The 18353-nt window shown below is 38.0% G+C and overlaps 1 protein-coding gene across 2 annotated transcripts in view; it reads right to left on the bottom strand.

The window, feature by feature from the left end:
* The window catches only part of TRRAP (transformation/transcription domain associated protein), a 74491-nt gene that overhangs the window by 38945 nt on the left and 17193 nt on the right, over positions 1-18353 (bottom strand). The window contains exons 23-43 of one of the 2 annotated variants that reach the window (XM_068206998.1): positions 17394-17572; positions 16006-16205; positions 15014-15231; positions 14695-14892; positions 14008-14268; positions 12882-13043; positions 12479-12575; positions 11912-12033; positions 10325-10495; positions 9538-9606; positions 5714-5833; positions 5277-5396; positions 4770-4934; positions 4190-4371; positions 3728-3926; positions 3184-3312; positions 2305-2571; positions 1603-1809; positions 558-716; positions 337-471; positions 54-164 (exon numbers count right to left, since the gene is read on the bottom strand). In XM_068206998.1, coding sequence (XP_068063099.1) covers positions 54-164; positions 337-471; positions 558-716; positions 1603-1809; positions 2305-2571; positions 3184-3312; positions 3728-3926; positions 4190-4371; positions 4770-4934; positions 5277-5396; positions 5714-5833; positions 9538-9606; positions 10325-10495; positions 11912-12033; positions 12479-12575; positions 12882-13043; positions 14008-14268; positions 14695-14892; positions 15014-15231; positions 16006-16205; positions 17394-17572 — 3471 coding nt within the window. The remainder of the gene's footprint in view (positions 1-53; positions 165-336; positions 472-557; positions 717-1602; positions 1810-2304; positions 2572-3183; positions 3313-3727; positions 3927-4189; positions 4372-4769; positions 4935-5276; positions 5397-5713; positions 5834-9537; positions 9607-10324; positions 10496-11911; positions 12034-12478; positions 12576-12881; positions 13044-14007; positions 14269-14694; positions 14893-15013; positions 15232-16005; positions 16206-17393; positions 17573-18353) is intronic. The other variant, XM_068206999.1, reaches the window with a different exon arrangement.

The following is an 18353-nucleotide window of genomic DNA, read 5'->3' as shown; positions in this document are numbered from 1 at the left end:
GGGTTTGGCTGCTACTCTACACTGGTATCTGCATATCAGAATAACCACAGTACCTGGCAAGCAATTCTAATCAGGAAATTCACAACAGTGTCTGTGTGCTGCTTGTCAATGGGCTTGGCAAGGAGGGCATCAGCTCCCGGCAAGGACTGGCTCCGTCCAAACACCTGCATGCACACAAAACACAAAAGCCATCAGCCAGACTGGAGGAGGAAAACTACAAGAACAGATTTTAAATACTTGCTAAAGCTAAAACCTTCAATTTAGGGAGTTTCGAGTCATGTGGAAAAAACAATTACACTACTTAGAGTCTCTGAACAAATCCTGATTTTCTCTTACAGCACTTATTGCTCCAGTAGCTGTCCTGAATCGTTTTACTTCTTGGCCAGAATCCACAGACAATCCTCTTTTAACAGCAGATGAGGCAGAACTTGCTCCTTCTCCACTTGCACTTGAGTCCATATCTGAATCTGGCTGAAATATCAGCAATGTGCATGTTAAAAAAAGTACATTAAACTGTGGAACAGTTCAATCTTTACCCATTTATTTTGATTTCCTACCTGCTGGTCTTTGATTCTTTGCAATTCCCATTTAATAACAACTTCAGCAAGATCCACAGCTAATTTTCTTTGCTCTATTGTAACACTGGGAGTGAAGCCCAGTCTCTGCATGGCACTAACCATATGCTGAACCAAGTGATGTCTCACAGGATAATAAACCTGCGAAATGGTTTCACAGAAATGTGAGTCATTAACCAATAACATTCTACACAAAACCTACAAAGTTTAAATACAGCAAGATTGTAAAACAGTCATCAATCCCAAAGTTTGTTAAACCCGTAACAGCTCAAATTTTGCAATATGGAAAAGTAACTGGTGCATTGAAAATAGTATTTTGGCTACAACTTTCAGTAGTGACTACTGATTTCATGCACTGAAATGAACACGTTCTTTTTAAGACTCATGGTTTTTCTCAAGGACCACTTATACCAATTTTTTTCCAAGCCATTTAAAGAACTTCAACTCACATTTGAACACACTCAGATAGTCTTTCAAAAATTTTTGAGGCATCAGTTCCTGAAAAATGTCTATTAGCTGTCCCTTTGGATTGCAATTTAATACGTGTTTTCAAAAATACTTCTATGTTGACATTCTGCACCATTCTCTCATTTGTTTAATTTTTCCCAATATACACTGCCTGCAGAAAAAAGTGTTCTAGTCAATCCCACAGAATATATAAAGTCAAACAAAAAAGGATTACTGGAAGATGGCAATAAACATACTGCACTTTTAAAAAAGAACTCTTAAGAGAATCTTCACAGACCTGTTAAAGAACACTACTAATGCAAGTGCAATGAATTCATCTTGCAGACTCTAACCTGACATTTGGAGTTCTAGCTTCAATCATGATAGAGCTTAATAAATTACCTGCTATTAAACAGTTGTATTCAGTTTTAGATAAGTATCTTTACAGACAAATGATGCATTTTTGAAGCTAAACCATATAAATCAGACCATGCTGTATTTCTCAAACTGTTGATACAACAGATAATCAAACTCCTTGATACAGGAGATACAGTGAGTACCAGAGTAACAGTACAAGTACCTTAAAATGTTGCACTATCAAGTGCAAAATATGTACTAGTTGGGGCACTGTATGGCCCTCTTCCACAATGATTTTTCGTGTCCAATGAGTGAGCATCTGGTGTCCATCCTCCATTCGAGCAGGCACAGCTGGAGTCAGGATAGCCATGGCCTGCCTGACAATAGCCCGGGCTTCCATTGCATGAGCTTTGAGGAGGCTGTGAAAAACCTGAACAGCAGAGCTTCTCATCAACATTAATACCGTATGCATTTACAAAAACAAAGCATTTGTAAATATAATTTTTCTCTAAAAGCCCATCATTTGTTAGAAATATCATGATACATCAGCAGAGGAAGCATATAGCATATACTTCTGTTTCCTTTACATTCCCTTTTCTTCCTCCCTCTCCACTGTCCAATTTGAAGTTTTCCCTTGGCCCCCACATAATGTGTCAACTGAAGTGTCTCTCTCTTAAATGAAGAAACATTCTCAATTTTGCTAATTCAACTAAAACATCTACTTGTTTTACTTACCCTTCCTGCTTCTTTCCATACTCTCCTACTCTCAATAAATCTGTATTAAACATTTGGCCTGCTGCTTTTCTGCATTTGTTTGTGGTGTTTGAGTTATACTCAGTATTCAAAACCACTGTGCAGCTTCAACTCTGGATCTTAAAATAAAAGAAAGCACTCCATGAACTTAACACAAGCCCATGGTCAATACCTGCAGAACAATCTTCTTGTGAATAGCAAACTTGGCAATGATGTGTGCCAAGAGCAAGTGGCCACTGTACTTGCAGGCTGGGTCCACACAGGCCTTGGACAGGAGGCAAGGCCAGGCAAAGGTCATCAGGCGCCGCAGTTTGCTGTTCCTGTTCTTGTTGTTGTCGTGGATGTGATGGGGGGCATGCTCCACCAGCAGCGTGGCAAACTGCAGCAGGTAGATCCTCAGAGAATCCAGCATATCAGCCTGTTTTTCTGGATCAAGTACCTAGTTCCAGGCATGATCAAAGAGGAGAGAATGAAGTTGATAAAAAACCGACTTTTATTATTATAAAGGCAAAGTCCCAAGTTTTTGCTTTTTGAGTGGTTTTTAAGAAGACTAAGAACTAATTGTAATTGCTTTCTTGACTCAGTTTAATACCCACAAAACACGGCTGAAGTGTGAACCTTTAAATAATGAGCACATCTGGGAACTCCCAAACTGCTAACCTATAAAAAGAAATAAATTAAAAACCCCAATCCTCATCTTCAACAACATTTATTTTATAACCTCTGACTGGTTCCATGAAACAGCAGTGAATTAGAAAGACACTGATGTTGGGTCACGGAAAGCTTTCCTTATAAAAAAGACTGGGATTATAGCCAAGTAAGGCCCATTTCTAAAGCCACATTCCAGATCTGAAAACAGCATAAACTGAAAATTGTAGTCCCATTCTGCTAATGACTAATGGATCTCACATTCAACATTATGAAGTAATTTGACATAACAGACCATAACATTCAAAACAGAACAACTAAATCACATCACAATGAGAAGTCAAATGAGAGGAAGATCTTTTTGTTTTCATTTTCAAATACTTCAATGTAAACAGATTGTTACCTTTGTTATAAAAACACTAGTGATGCTTTCTGGATTATCTCCTTCTGGGTTTGGGGGGCCTAACAGCTGTTCACCTTCTCCTTTTTCAAAACTGTACAAGAAAGCAGGATTCAGGATATGTTGCAGCACCTACAGAATATAAAGAAAGTTAAGTTTTACTGTACTACTATATTCTTCTAATGGTAGCCAGCATTCAAGTACTCCCACATGCAAACCTGCCTGTTGGACACACTCACTGAGTTAAAAAAGGGAACTATACATAAAACCCCAAGAAAAAAGACACACACCGATTTTTTTCCCCATTTCTTCATTCCAAGAGCACAGATTATTAGAAAGTGTAAGCTAAAGCAGCCAGCATTGAATACAAGATGAATTGCTGTCTCTGTTTATTATCGCTCTTCTTCAGGTATGATATTTTCACCTAAATTACTCTGCCAATTATCAAACTCATTGACATTTAAGTAAGGGAGTTTTGTTGCCCTAGTTCCCAAGAAGAAAATGAAACCTAAATACCAGGCTTCTTTGATTTAATTGCTTTAGTTACCTTGGCTTTGAGCTCATCTCCAAAGTTTGGGTCATTCAAGTCTACAAACCGGAAGAACAAAGCCCGTTTTTGGGGAATACTGTAGTTTTTGGGGATCTCTTCTTCCATGTATTCCTTTAAGAAAGTCATATTGCAGAGAAATCGGCCCGTAAAAGCTCGAAGCAACTGGAAGAGTAACTCTATATCACCATAATTCCTTCTGTGAAAACACATAAAATACAAAGCTTCTGTGAAAAAAATACACAAACTACTATGCTGATGAAATTAATCTTTTAAAGGAGCAGAGAAGCAAGAGCAGCCAATACCACGTGCATGGTTTTAAAGCTGATGGCAGTATTAGGAAATATATTAGCTTTCTCTTCAATAACTGCAAACCATTTTTAGTAGGCCTATATACCTTTACAGTATTTTCAAAATTAAAATAATACATGCAGGGTCTAGGAACTAAAGACTTTTACATACTTGCAGTAATTCAGTAAGCAATAGGCCAACAGCTTGGGCTCCTTCCAGTTTGTTGCAGCCATATTCTCCTTCCTATGTCTCTCCTGAAAAGCTTCACTCACCCATACACGTTTCAGCTGATTCACCAAGGAGTGTTGATTTGCTAACCAACATTCATCATTCTTAACAATAATACTTATGATCTGTCCAAAACAAAACAAGACAAATGCACAGTCAACACACAAGAGATCTGTCAGGAGAAACAATGATATACGAGCACTTGCTTAGGGTCAATTAAGGGTTCTAAAATATTCAACAGCAAAACAAAAGAGTGAAATACAAAATAGTTTAGATTTAAAAATATAAATTTCTGTTTCTGTTGTCATGCTGTCCTCTTGTATCCTACTTGACAAAAAAAGTAGAGTTAATTTGAGTCTCTTTTCCCTTCTCAGAGCAGCTCTGACTACAAACACTCCACATTTTTACAAGTAGTTTTCTATGAGCTGTAATACACACACACATTGAAAGCCTGGATGTAAGAGGCTAGCAGCTGATGAGGTTTCAGCTATCCAGTGCAGAGACAAACAAGATAAATGAATACCTTGATAGCCTGGAACTGCAGGTCGAGACGCATGGTGGTGGTGCTGGGGGAGCCAGGTCTCACGGCTGCCTGGGCACCCACAGGCAGCAGCAGGGTGATAAATCGGTTGGGATTAGCTGCCAGTACATCCCGCAGAGGTTTGGCATCTTTATGTTTCAAGAAACTCTGCAAAAGGGGAAGAAATAATTTTAATAACCTTTAAAAGCCAAAATACCCGGCGACTATATCATCCTGTAGCTTTTATATTCCACACTAAAGTTGCAGAGGTTGTATTTCATGTACATAAAAATAACATCTACACTTCAGTAATAGCCTTACATGATCTGGAAAGGTATAAAAAAAAACAAATACAAAACCAGGAACAGGAACCCTGCACTCAAGAGTAAGACCATGATGAAGGACTACAAGGTCATACAAGCAAAAAAAGATGCAAAAGATGCAACCTTTTTGTTCATCAGGTTTGTCAAGTTGAGGGTTTTTTCCTGCTCCTCTCCCCACACAGCTTACCATAAACATTCTGCTCCACTGTGGATCATTTAAAGTGGCTTCCATCATGAACAGCTCCACAGTCTGGGATGGATGACGTGTCAAAAACTTTATCAGTGGTTCCCTGAATGGACTGCCAGCCTGAAAAATTCAAAACCTTAAATTAAAAATGCAGAGTATAGAGTACTTCCCACTAATTTACTACCACTCAGAAAATACATTTGACTTGGCATTTATACAGATACAAAATGTTCAGAACTCTCATGATAAGAATTTATTGACACTTTCAAAACTTCACTTCTAAGGGTGCAAGGCAAATGTTAATACCTCCTAAAGGCTTGAAGAGCATATTTTAGCATCAAATGTTCTCACACCATATTTCAAATATTATAATTATCATACACTAATGTTTAAGACTATAAAGCAAAAATTTCAGCAATGTTAACTTCCCCTTTTACCTCGATTAACATTGCTCGTTCTGTTTTCATAACAACTTCCAGAAGAGGTTTGACCAGAGTCTGTGGGGCAGCTGGGATCAGATGGAATAAATTTATAATTGCTGAACAAATCTTCATTTCCTACAGACACAAAGAAACACAATTAAATAAATATTACTGGCTATAATGTATAAAAACAGTATCACACATCTCACTTCTTTTTTTTTCCTTGGTATTAGCATAGCCAGCAGCCAAATGCAAAAGGTTAACATATACACAGCATCTACTTCCCATAATGCATGAAAAAAATGCACCTGTGGAAGTCTGCCCTACCCCCTCTGGTAATATCATGGTTTAAATTTTATTTTCCTTTCTAGTAGAGTGGTGTTTTACAGGTAAGAGCTAAACACTGTAATGATACTGCTGATGGGGGAGTTACAGAGTGCTCACTGCTCTGCACCAAGTGGGCCATGCATCAAGCAGGCAGGCCTTCCACCTGCACCATTTCTGCTATACACCCCACACCTCCAGCCTACACATGAAGAGAGATTCAGCTTTCTCACAGCACTCTTCAGCCTATCTCACAAACAGCTGGTTGCTGTAAAGTCAGCTCTGTTCTCTCACTAGATATTAAATCCTCCAGGAGTCCAAAATAATTTTGTGGGTTTTTTTCCATTGTGCAATTTAAAGACTGTACTTCAGCTAGCCTAAGTGTAGATTTCCTTCAGTAAGAAAAGGGAGAGGAACAAACAAAATAGCAAAACCACCCTCACCATCTCTCTAAAACCAAGTTCCAGTATCCAAGATGATTTTATCAAGTGCATTACATTTTCTCAACTGAATTTAAACACAAAGCATTAGGCTCCACTCCTTTAACCTGATCTGCCCCGACAGACCCCAAAAGACCCCTCTCGTGGACTGAAGTGCAGGGCTGAGAATACATAAAAACCTTTTGAAACCACTTATGCCTTCACAGAAACTAAAAATCCTGCTCTTCCTGGTACAAACATGCTCAACATCCTTAACTGCAATGTGATCAAAGCAGCTCTTCACAGACAAACAGAAGACAATTCACAGCACTGCACTCAAAGGCACAATGCACTGTGCCCAAAACACAATGATAAAACTAACAAAACACAAGTTAAAAGAGAAAATAAAACCAAACAACAACAACAAAAGAAATCATAACAACAAAAAAAGTTCCTGGTGCCTGCACTCAGTTTCTCACCTCTACCCCTTCTGTGGCAGGCTGAACCAAAACAGAAGTCACAGCATGAAAGGAAAAAGCCCACAAAAATATCAAATAAATGTACAAATCAGCAGCACATTCCATTCTTCAGGCTGCAGTCTAACTTCAGCTCAGTTACTTCCTCATCTCAAATGGAAGGAATGGAGACAATGAGCATCTCACATGCTCCAAATTGTCCTCCAAACAACTAGGATGAAATTCATCCTTTTTTCTACTTTTACATTGATCAGTCATAGCTTCTCAAATATTTAAACTGAATAAAAAGATAATAAAAATTATTAAGTCAGGGGAAACAATATTTTAATATCTTTGAAGACAAATTCAGTCACCATCTATTACAAAACCACTTTCAGTACCTGCACCACCAAGCTACGAAGTCCTCTAAACTCCTCCTAGGCTGTAATGCAGAATTTCCACCATGGAAATCTCCACCCTCTCACAAGAGGCAACCATCTACTCAAAACTTACTATTTCAATTACCAGACATGACCTGAAATCCCATGCCTTTCCCTGGAGAGGCAGGGAAGAGAGGAAGAAAGATTTAAATCAAATATTTTATTACCTGGACCAACGAATTAGATTTTAATCACTACTTAATATATTACATTTGAATTTGTTCATTTCTCTAAACAGCAAGATCACAGTTCAGGATCACAGCAGGACTGTCATAAATTGTTTAGGTGAATAAGGCTTAGTTATTCTGGCATCAGTGTGGATCTTTACAACAGTCATCACTATGTAGCATTTCTAACTAATTTTTCAGTTTGTCTGTAGTTACCATTTTCATATGAAAACTCACTCCACAGACCTTTCCACTATTCTGTAAGAGGCCTTGCTGAGCAGCATTTATCTGCACAAGGCTGGAGAGCTGCCTGACACCATCATCAAAGAGCACCTTCATCCCGTGCTGCTGGAGAGGTTGGAATGCTCGAACAGCAGCAGCACAGGGAGGGAGCATCAGGCTTTCCTGGTCAGTTCTCTTCTCCACTGAGTGTTTACCACCTCCTCCACTCAACCACACAGTCTGAATGATCCAACACTGCTTTTAGTGAGTGTCTCAGATGTTGGAATCTCACTAGGATCACGAAGAAAGGAGAACGTGAAATGTCAGCTACAATAACTGACCACTAGTTTGACCATCCCTGTTTTTCAACAGCACAATATACATGCAGACACACGAACACAGCCTGCCACAGCAGTTGTACAAAGACCAAGCTGGGTCCTCCTGCAGGTTCCTAGAGTTTTTATTTTTAAGGAAACTCTGGAGCAATAGCTAGGAAGCAATAAAGCAATATTTAATCAGCTTTGCATTGACACAATTCTACTTTAAATGTTTCCACACTTCTCTTGTCCCTCAAGGTGTGACAGCAGATTCTTTCTCAAATGTCTGGCGTGCACTCCCCACTCAACTTACCTCTCTAAATACATAATTACACAGAAAACGTCAACAAAAAACATTAAAAGCAGGGGAATTCCCAACTAAAGATGACTTAGTGACAAGTATAAACTGTTCTGGAGGTGCCACATTATGGTTTAAAAGACTATTGCTACAAAAAGATCTGCAAGATACCTTGCAGGAAAAGTGGATCCCAAAAGTAAATGAAGGCCTTAGAACTACTCTGGCATAAATAAAATTAAGTTAACTGGAGAAGGCACAGTGTTTTAGTTAAAACATAAGAAACCAATCTTATTCTACTTCATTAGAGAACATCTAGGTCTAATATAAAGCAATGATCAAATTCAGATTAAAAGCTCTCTTTGCAATGACAGGAAAGAGAAATGAAAAGCCATTAAGCCATTTCCATGTTTTGAGGGAAATAAAAAGCTAATGTAATTTCATTCTAATTTGAAAAACAAATATATTAATAGAATTCCCCCCATTTTTTTCTTTAGGTGCAATCATAAATCTCAACACTTAATAAAAGCATTTAGTAAAACATTAATAGAATTATGGGACTTCTGGTAATGTACAGGAAACTGCGCTGAAGCAGGAATTCCCATTAGTATTGCTAAGAGCACACAGTATTGACATTACACTGCACAGTTTTCCATTTATAAGAGAACTGATCAGCTTCCCATGCTTCTACACTCAGGCCATTAGTTTCACTGGGAGAGTGATTTTAATGTGATCCCAACTAGTAAATATTGAACTTGGTTTAAATAAATTAAATTTTAAATTAACTGGGATTATGTTATCATTATGTATAATTTTCCAAAGGCTATGTTATGAACATCAAACATATTAATGAAAAATGGGGGATTATGCTGCTGAGCTCATCAGCCATTCCAGTGAAGAACAGATTTCTAAGCAGAAAATCCTGAGGGAGAAAAGAAATAAAAATGCTTGAGCTGCTCCCACTCTAACCTAGAACAGTCTCTAAAGTAACCATTGTCAGCAGATAAGAAGCTCCTCTTACTGAGGCTTCTAACAGATATTCAGTATTCTACATCCAATCCAACAAGTCTGGTAGCTTGCAACAAAGCATCAGTGTGTAACCAGTTATGGCAGCATTTACAAATGAATGAGTTCTTTAACTCCAAAACATTAATACTATTTATTTCTTCTCTTCTCACATAAAAGCACTCATTAACTTACATTTCCATCACTCCGTTGTCCACCTTTGTGTGTAATAACTACAACTTCCATCCATTTACGCAGGTGTTGCTACAAAGAAAGGATAATTAGCATTATTCTTCTAATTAGACTGATCCATTTTAGCACATGCTACAAGACACACTATAGAGGCAGAAATAATTCTTTGAAGGAAACAAAGGGAAGAATTATCAGTTATTTTCAATCCCTCGAGTTGAAAAGTTTACTGTTGCTAGAAGTCCTCTCAAGAAGGACTATTCAAGAAAGCAGGGATTATAAGCACGTATGTATATATATATACCAAAAAACCTTAAATCTGATAGTCTGACACTTCTTTGATGACTTGCTTGATGTGTATGCATTTAAATATTTAAATATTCATGCAAAGGGAATAAAGAATTCACATATTCAGTTTAAACACTGCAAATAAACCTCCCGAAATTTTATAAATCAAAAAAACACCAAAACAGATTACGTGCATTGGGAAGTAAAATTGTTAAAGGTGCAAGTGGCACCTTGCTTAAAGATAAATTTGTCCAAACAAACCTTAGCATAATTAGTTATGTCTTCACTAAAAAATAAAATCTCTTAACTTTTTGGTTTAGAAGCTCTTTAGAAATTTGCTCAAAATGTTTAACGAAATTGAGGTTTTTTATTAATAGTGAAACAAAAATCTTCCAACATATACATTGAGTCACTACTGAACTTCTTTGATTTTTCACCAATAAAAATAGTAGCTAGAAGAAAAGTTCTTCTGAAAGAGCTAAAATAAAAACTTGGATGGGCTTACCATCATCTGATCACAGAATTTATCATTGAAAGAGTTTGGGAAAAGTCTAGTGACTGAGGTCAGGCGATTCACAACGTTGAGGGTCAGACTCCGATAGTCTCCCAGCATCATCAGCAGTGGCCTCATGTGGGTATGAATTTGATCAACTTCTATGGTAGCTCCTTCCAAGAACTGCAAGAGAGTGCACAATTAAGATACAGGTGGAGAGGACATGACTTTTGTGCAAGCATTTTTCTTGAAATAGATTCAGCTGATTTGATTTTTCTTCTTTTATTTTGTTCCTTCAGTACAATAGTTCGAATAACATCTAGTGCTGGAAATTTATACAGTGACAAGATGGTACTGAGGTATTTCTGACACACAGTAGGACATTCCATAAAATAATCAAGTAGGAGATTGTAATTACAGACAGACTGAAAAACTGCTACAGTTATAAATTAAATACATAGCTATGAACAAATTCCTTAGACACTATATTAAGAACTGCCTGCAAATCTGGCTAAAGAGCGATTTTCTGTGTTACAATCTGCATGCATCCTGAGCAACAGAAAAGGTCAAAAGAGCCTGGCTGCAAGCAGCTAGAGAGAATATTTCCTGTCATAACCAAATATCCTGTGGGTATGAGTTTATCCCAGGAAAAAAACAATCAGGCAAATCTGATGTACAGGTCAGAACAATCCTTATTTGCTACTTCTGAACCCAACTGTGCTGTTAACAAGCCACAAATAGCAAGTACATTCCCTCTCATGACCACAGTGACATGAAAAGTCACACGACCTCTGGCCAGTCAATGGCACAAATAAATGCAAACCACCAGTATTACTGCAATTATATTCTCTCTTCCATGTCAGCCCAGCTACACAGCATTACAAAGAGGCTGTAAGTAATTTCATTAGCTTTTTTTTTTCCATTTAGAAGAATGGCATTAAAATCTTGCTGAATCAAAATTAGGCACAGCTATTGAACAACAAATCATGATGAAAGAATATCCTTTGCCTGTCTTTCCAGCCTTTATAGATGATAATGCAGCATCCACAGGTCAGACAGGGCAGTGTAAGGCAAGGACACTAATTCTGACCTCAAACGGGACAGCCAGGGTCCTGTTCCTTAAGGTAACCATCACACTGTGATTCAGGTCTAACTCTGTTGTCCTGCTTTACTTTTCCAAAACCAACTATGGGATTTCCACCACTTCTTTTAGGAACACAAACAAAACATGGGAAGAGCTTTTCAATAAAGCCAAGCCTGCATATTTGCAAAACAGCTGAGAAGGACTGAAGCTATTTAGAAGACTCATTTACAAAAACATGTCCAACAGAAAGAGGGAAAGACTACACAGAAAGACTGGAAGATTTACCATGGTCCTTATCCAAGAGCTTATAATTCTTAATTGCAACCTGGATAATTCCTTACGGCAAAGTTCAAATCCCAAACAAACACATCTGACACAAACTTTTATCAGCATCACTAACAAAAATTGAACAGAGCAACAATATTTCCTGTAGAGAACTTTCCCAAGACTTGTACCAAGGAAGTAAAGCAGAGAGAACAGTGGCCTCAAAAGGAATGTTGTTTTAATACAGTCACCTTTCTCATGCACGCTTCTCCTGCCTCCTGCAGCTCGTTATTTGTTGAATTCAGAGCCTTGAAAAGTGCAGCAATGATTTTCTCTCTTGACTGAGGCAAGTAATTGCAGGCAGCTAGAGCATCTGCAAATATCAAAGTAAATTTGTTCTCTTTGTTAACTCAACTTCAAAGGAGAGGAGAAAATAAACCCTAATTCTACACCGCTTTTCTTATAGTTTCTTTTTATGTCATCTCAAATTGCAGACAGCTAAAGTACTGTATGCATTGCCAAAATCAACAGCATTGTAAAATAGTAAAAGAATGAGAATCTTATTAGCATTCTATAGTTTTCCTAATGCTTTATAACATAATTAATCTTAAAATATTTTGGGTTCCTTTCAGAAAACTGAATTCTAGTCATTAAGAAGGCAGCAATACTTTCCCATTATTCTCTCCATTAAACTGCAACCTCAGGAGAGCAGTCATCAGTCTTCCAGTGCTCAGGTTTTCTGCTGATCTCAGGAAGCAGACTGCCCATTGCTCACAAGGACACTTAACTGCATCAAGTCTTGTTTAGGTTTTACTTACTTAAGGCTGCAATTCGAAGAGGTACAAGTGATGGAAGACTTTTGTAGCAAGGTAGTTTCATTAGGGCAGCATCTTCAGCCTCACACAAATTCAGTAACTAGGAAAAAAATAAACAATCATTTTAATATTGCTACTCACATTTGAAACACCACTATCTCACCCCCACCTTTACAGACAGCTTTTCATCTATAGCACTTTGTTTTTGTCTTTACTCAAAACCAGATGATCTTCTGCATTGCTGCAGGCAAAGCAGACTTCACTTGATGTTTCAAAAGGGAAATTCTTGCATTTCAGTCAAAGTTTAAAATGCACAAAGAAAAACATGTATTTTTAATAATGAAAGTACTAACACCATCATACAGAAGCATCTACAATCAAAGATGAGAACATAAAAACAAAGTACCTCTGTGTAGAAGACCTTGTGTTCCACAACATTCAGATCCATTGTAAACAATCTGGGCTGCAGGGTTGTGCAAAAGGTATTTCCCTCCATCAGGCCAATCTGGGCATTTGCAGGTTGGTGCCGAAGCAAATGTTTTTTAGGAGGAACCATGTCCTGGAGTACCTAAGTGATGTAATTTGGATTACTGAATTAGCAGCTATTGAAATGACCCCACAGACCCAGCCAGCGAGAAGACACCATAAGTCATGGCTCTAGGTTTCTATCCATTTTCTATTGTGGCTCCAGATGTGTCTTGAGAAAAAATTAGGGTAGAGGAAAAATAATTCTCAGAATTACTTTGATTCACAGTCAGTTTGCAAAACAGTGTAGTAGCTGTAATTAATACACATTCTCTGTGAACAGATCTATGATATTTAATAACTTCACATAACGTCATGAACAACAAAGAAATTCATAGACTGAAGCATTTCAAACAGTGAAGAAACAAGAATATTTTAAGCTCCTAAAACAGCAGAAAACCAAAAATGCTAGTGTAACTTTTTTCCATTACATCAACTTCTCACTTTCCTCTTTAAAGAGCTTTAGCAAAGTTAAGATACCAATTAGGGAGCTTCTCAGCATAATGTGGACTGTTGTCATGGCCCTTAAGACTTATGTGCATTCAATTATCTACCAAAAGACTAAACAATACCAGCTTTAAGGAGTATCTAGCCAAAAGTTATTTCAACCAGCTTTAAACTTTACAGTCTTTCTGGATAAGGAAAGGCATAGCAGTAATGCCACATATTTAGAGAATAATAAAACTGAGTGTCAAAATGTAATGTCTATATAGCCTAGCCTGTGTCTGATTTGTGGCAGGATGAGCAGCCCATAATTTAGGGAAGTAAATCAACCTGAAGACAGTATAAATACTGGCTAAGAGCCAAGGAGAGCCTGTATGAATCTCTACAGTGATCCAGGCATTGTGTATGTTTGAACAACAAAACTTAGCAAATGACAAACATATGCTACCAAAGCACTACAAACTTAATTCACTAGTGTGCAAAAACATACCAAGAAAAGAATTTCTGCAAATCCAAACTGAAAAACAACTTTAAGTTGGGGTTCAGCAAATATTTCTGCTTACCTCTTTATGTGGCTCCATGATGACTGTGACACTTTTGCCAGTGACCTGTGCAAGAACCTGCAAGGAATGCATGGCTTGCTTTCTCACAGTGGAGTTTGGAGAGGTCACTTCTCGAACAAGGTCATGTGTGACATGATGGAAAGACTTTTCCTGTGCTGCAAGGATTTCTTCCGTTTTTTCTTCATCTTTTAAAGGAGTTGCACATCTAATCAAGAGCTGTTCTAATGTGGTCTTTGCCATAGCGACTGCTCCATTGGAAACCTGAGCAACAGAGAACATTTTTACCAGCTAAGTATAGAACAAAGACCACAAATCTACACATTACTCATCAACTTAGAATTTGATTTTGATGAATCCTGTGATTCTGATTTCCAACTAAGCTTAGTGATTCTGTGGTAAGTGACAGTGATCCTGTGTTCTTTTGTGATCTACATGTGGCCTGTACATTTCTAGTCTGAAAGCAGCAAGTATAACCTCAAAAACTTCAGCAAAGTTTTGTGGAAAAATCTGACCTCATTCCTAACTTCAGATCTTGGTTTGAGTTAAAATGTCTAGAATTTACTAACTCTTGCAGGTAAAATGCATTCTGAAGTTCAGCAAAATCAAGATTACTAGGAGTTCCATCTATGGTAATTTAAGGCTAGAAATTTTCCCCACACTATTTGATGAAATTCATTCATTGCATACCTCTCCAGTTAGGTCCATCATAACAAAGAGAAGTGCCTTCAGGAAAGTCTGCTGGTTCTGGAGGACCCAGATCAGTGGCAGCCGTTCCATAAGAAATTTAATGGACACAACACCTCCTAGTTTAGCATACCAAGCTTGCTCATAACAGCAAGCACATAAGCGTTCCACAATGTAGGAAAACAAGGGAAGCTGACAAGCCTAGAAACAAAGAAATTGATCAGTTTTCTTTTCTCAGCTTGCTGGTAGCCTCCAGAATTTTAGAAGCAAAATTGCATTGGCTGAAACTCAATCATTTCAATACACTTTAAAAAAATCTTACCCTTTCCTTTGAACCCAAGATGATGCTTGCAACATCAAATATCACTGCTAGGGCCACCTCTCCTATTTTGCAGAGCTCCTTCTCCTCATATGCCATGCAGATTGCTATGGCATCAATAAGCACCAAGGGATCCATGCCTTTTGACCCATTTTCTTCACTGTGAAACATGGCTGTGCTAGGCTGGCTCCCAACCTGATAGCACTGCAGCAAGAAAGGACCTGGAATGTGTAACAGGGAATTGGGGGGGGAGGAGAAATAAAGATAAAACAATGGATATTTCAATATGAATAGTCTTTTAATTAGATTTTACTACTCCTCAGACTAGCTGATGGCAAAACCAGTAAGCCCTGTGCCTATTTGCATACAAATGGGTTGTAAGGCATCCTTCACTGCTAGAAGAAAAAAAGATTACATCTACTTGAATATTTTACTCTATGCACTAGACGATGCACTGCAAGAAGATTAATTAAAACTGAAGAGTCATAAAAATCCCAGTTACATTAATGTGACAATGAAGAGTGATATGCTTATAATATGCCTTTTACCAAATTATTTGTCATACAGCCCAAACAAAAAGTTTTCTTCTTGGATATAAGACACTGTAATGCTCAAACATTTACTTAATTCCTCTGAAGGGCCTTCAAAACCACAACTGGAAACAACCTAATTAAAGACCATCTGCAAATAGTACTGTGAGTATTAAGTTACACAAATGCTCTGGAACTGTATAAGCTGTTCCATGCTGCAGTTATTTCATTGGCTGTAGCATTCACAGAGCATTATTAGGTGACTGATTGCTTTTTAAAATTTGCTTAGTAATTCCCACTGCTCTAAAGAATTAAAACATAATTCTACCATCAAACAAAAATCCAGTATAGCTACCCAGAAGCAACTGCAATGCTGTGATTTTTAAAACAAAGAGCTGTGTGTAAAAGCACCGAGCTGTGCCCAGCTCTCCTGGAGGCACCAGGAGCCGTGTCCCCTGCACTCACCGCACTGCTGAGCCACAGCCACCATGGTGTAGTGGCGGATCAGGCTGGCCACGAAGGGCAGGGCGCTGGGCCGCAGGTCCTTGATGACGGCCGACATGAAGGCCCCAGTCAGGGCCTGCTCGAACGTCTTGCGAGCTGGGGTGTCCTGCGCCTTGTAGCGGTGCGAGATGATCACGCTGGGGATGGACTTCTCTGTGAAGCTGAAACACAACGTTGTGTTCAACAGAACCCCCAACTGCAGCACCCCCAGCTCAAACTTCATTCACAGTTTGCTCTCCGTATCTAACTCCTTCTCCACCTCCCGTTTTCCCCCTCATTTTGATAGAGCTAGACCAGTTCACTCAGCTCAAACTTCATTCACAGTTTGCTCTCCGTATCTAACTCCTTCTCCACCTCCCGTTTTCCCCCTCATTTTGATAGAGCTAGACCAGTTCACTCAGCTCAAACTTCATTCACAGTTTGCTCTCCGTAACTAACTCCTTCTCCACCTCCTGTTTTCCCCCTCATTTTGATAGAGCTAGACCAGTTCACTCAACCCATATTAATTTTGTCAGCCACTGGTCTCCAGCATGATGGATAGCTCAATTTCATCAGGAACATTTAAAGCCAGTGGTTCAGAAGAAGGCACATATATACAATAATAGGTATACAGGCATCACACTGCAACTCAATTACAGAATGTCATTTTCAATATTTTGACATTTTCCCCTTTTTTAAAAATGACATTTGATTTTAATCTTGAATGATTGAAACATTATTTATCAAATCACTGCCCAACAAAACGTATTCATTGCAAAGCTATATTTATGTCAAGTCTAACAAGCCCAAACTGTGAAAGCTTCTATGCTCTTTAGCTACACTTATTATATTGCAAGAGTCAAAGTCAGCCCACACTTCTTGAGCAAAGATGTTAAAGTTGTCTAAAAGCAATAAACTCATGAAATATCAATGACTAAAATTGCAAAACATGTAAGAAAAGCTCCAATAAAAGGCTCTCACACCAAGATAAACAGAGGCTGCGTGTGACTATGCTATAGCTTAGTCACTAAATGAAACTGAATTTTGTCTTTCACTTCAGTAAAAGTCTAGATGTACATACAAAATGTCACAATCTAAATTAATCGCTAAAATACAATTAAGCCCAAAATATTCCAGTTATTTAAATACATGAAACTAAAATTAATCTTATTGATCATATGTAATAGACTATACACTGGGCTGTAATTAGGAGAAGAAAATTAAACTGTGAAACATTAACATGTCATTGGCATTAAAAAAACATGCTAACAAAACTCCTTTTCACCAACAGGAAAAAATCCCATGAATTGCACAAACTAATCATTGTCTCTAAACTAGGTTGCTCCAAAGACACCATAAATTTTACATACACATTTAGGTTTAAAGAATTGTCATACTTGGGATGTGCAAGGAGCTGGTACAATGCATGTTTGTTATCATCCAGGCTCATCATGGCCACCAGGAAGCACTTGATGACCTCCCAGGCCTGCCTGCGGTAATAGGGCTCCGTGTTGGCGCTCTTCAGACAGTCCAGGGCCGTCTCGATTGCCTGCAATGGAACAAGAGAATCCACACACTTCTTGCTCTTGGCATTTACCATAAGGCCATTCATCAAGGGAACGGTATCATTAATATATATTAAAAGTAACTTTCAAAGTACGGACAGTTTGGAGTGCCCAAATTCAGAAATGCAGAGAGGGCCTGAGAGCGTGGCTTGAAAACACCATGGTATTTTCTGTGCTTTTCTATGTGCTGAGTTTCATGGCAGATACATTTACCTCCATGGTCAGAAAGCATTTCAAGTTATCAGCGAGATAAACCTTCACTGTCCCTTCCCGTACCCAAAAATAAATTTTCCTTGTCTTCCCTTCAGCAATAATTGCTGTGTCTAATCCCTTTATACTGTATGTATACAATGCATTTATACCCATGTATAAATGGTACCTTTTCATGCATGATGAAATGTCCCTGTAAGCAACTTGTAAATGCCAGTTATTTAATGGAAATAGTACTCTTCCTTTGCAAAAAGATTTAATACATTCAAGAATAATTCAAATCAATATTTTCAGACATGATAATTAAAAAAGGGGAGTAGATCTCTTTGTGAAGTGTCTGTTTTGTGCTTATATATATAGAGATAATACATAAAAGCACAACTGTCTAATTTCTGTACTTCTCTCACAAAAGACAGGAAGATAAATGAGACAGGCATTAAGTAAAAAAAAATCATGGAAAAGCTGTAAAAGTTTTTCTGGAATGCATGAAAAAAGGAATTATCAATTGCAAGTAAAATCTAACCATCCATGCATAATACGTTTATGCAGAAAAAG

The sequence above is a fragment of the Anomalospiza imberbis genome, chromosome 16 (assembly GCF_031753505.1).
Source record: "Anomalospiza imberbis isolate Cuckoo-Finch-1a 21T00152 chromosome 16, ASM3175350v1, whole genome shotgun sequence".
Lineage (NCBI taxonomy): Eukaryota > Metazoa > Chordata > Aves > Passeriformes > Viduidae > Anomalospiza > Anomalospiza imberbis.
The sequence above is the reverse complement of the archived record's forward strand: the minus strand, read 5'-3'. Positions and strand labels throughout refer to the sequence as shown.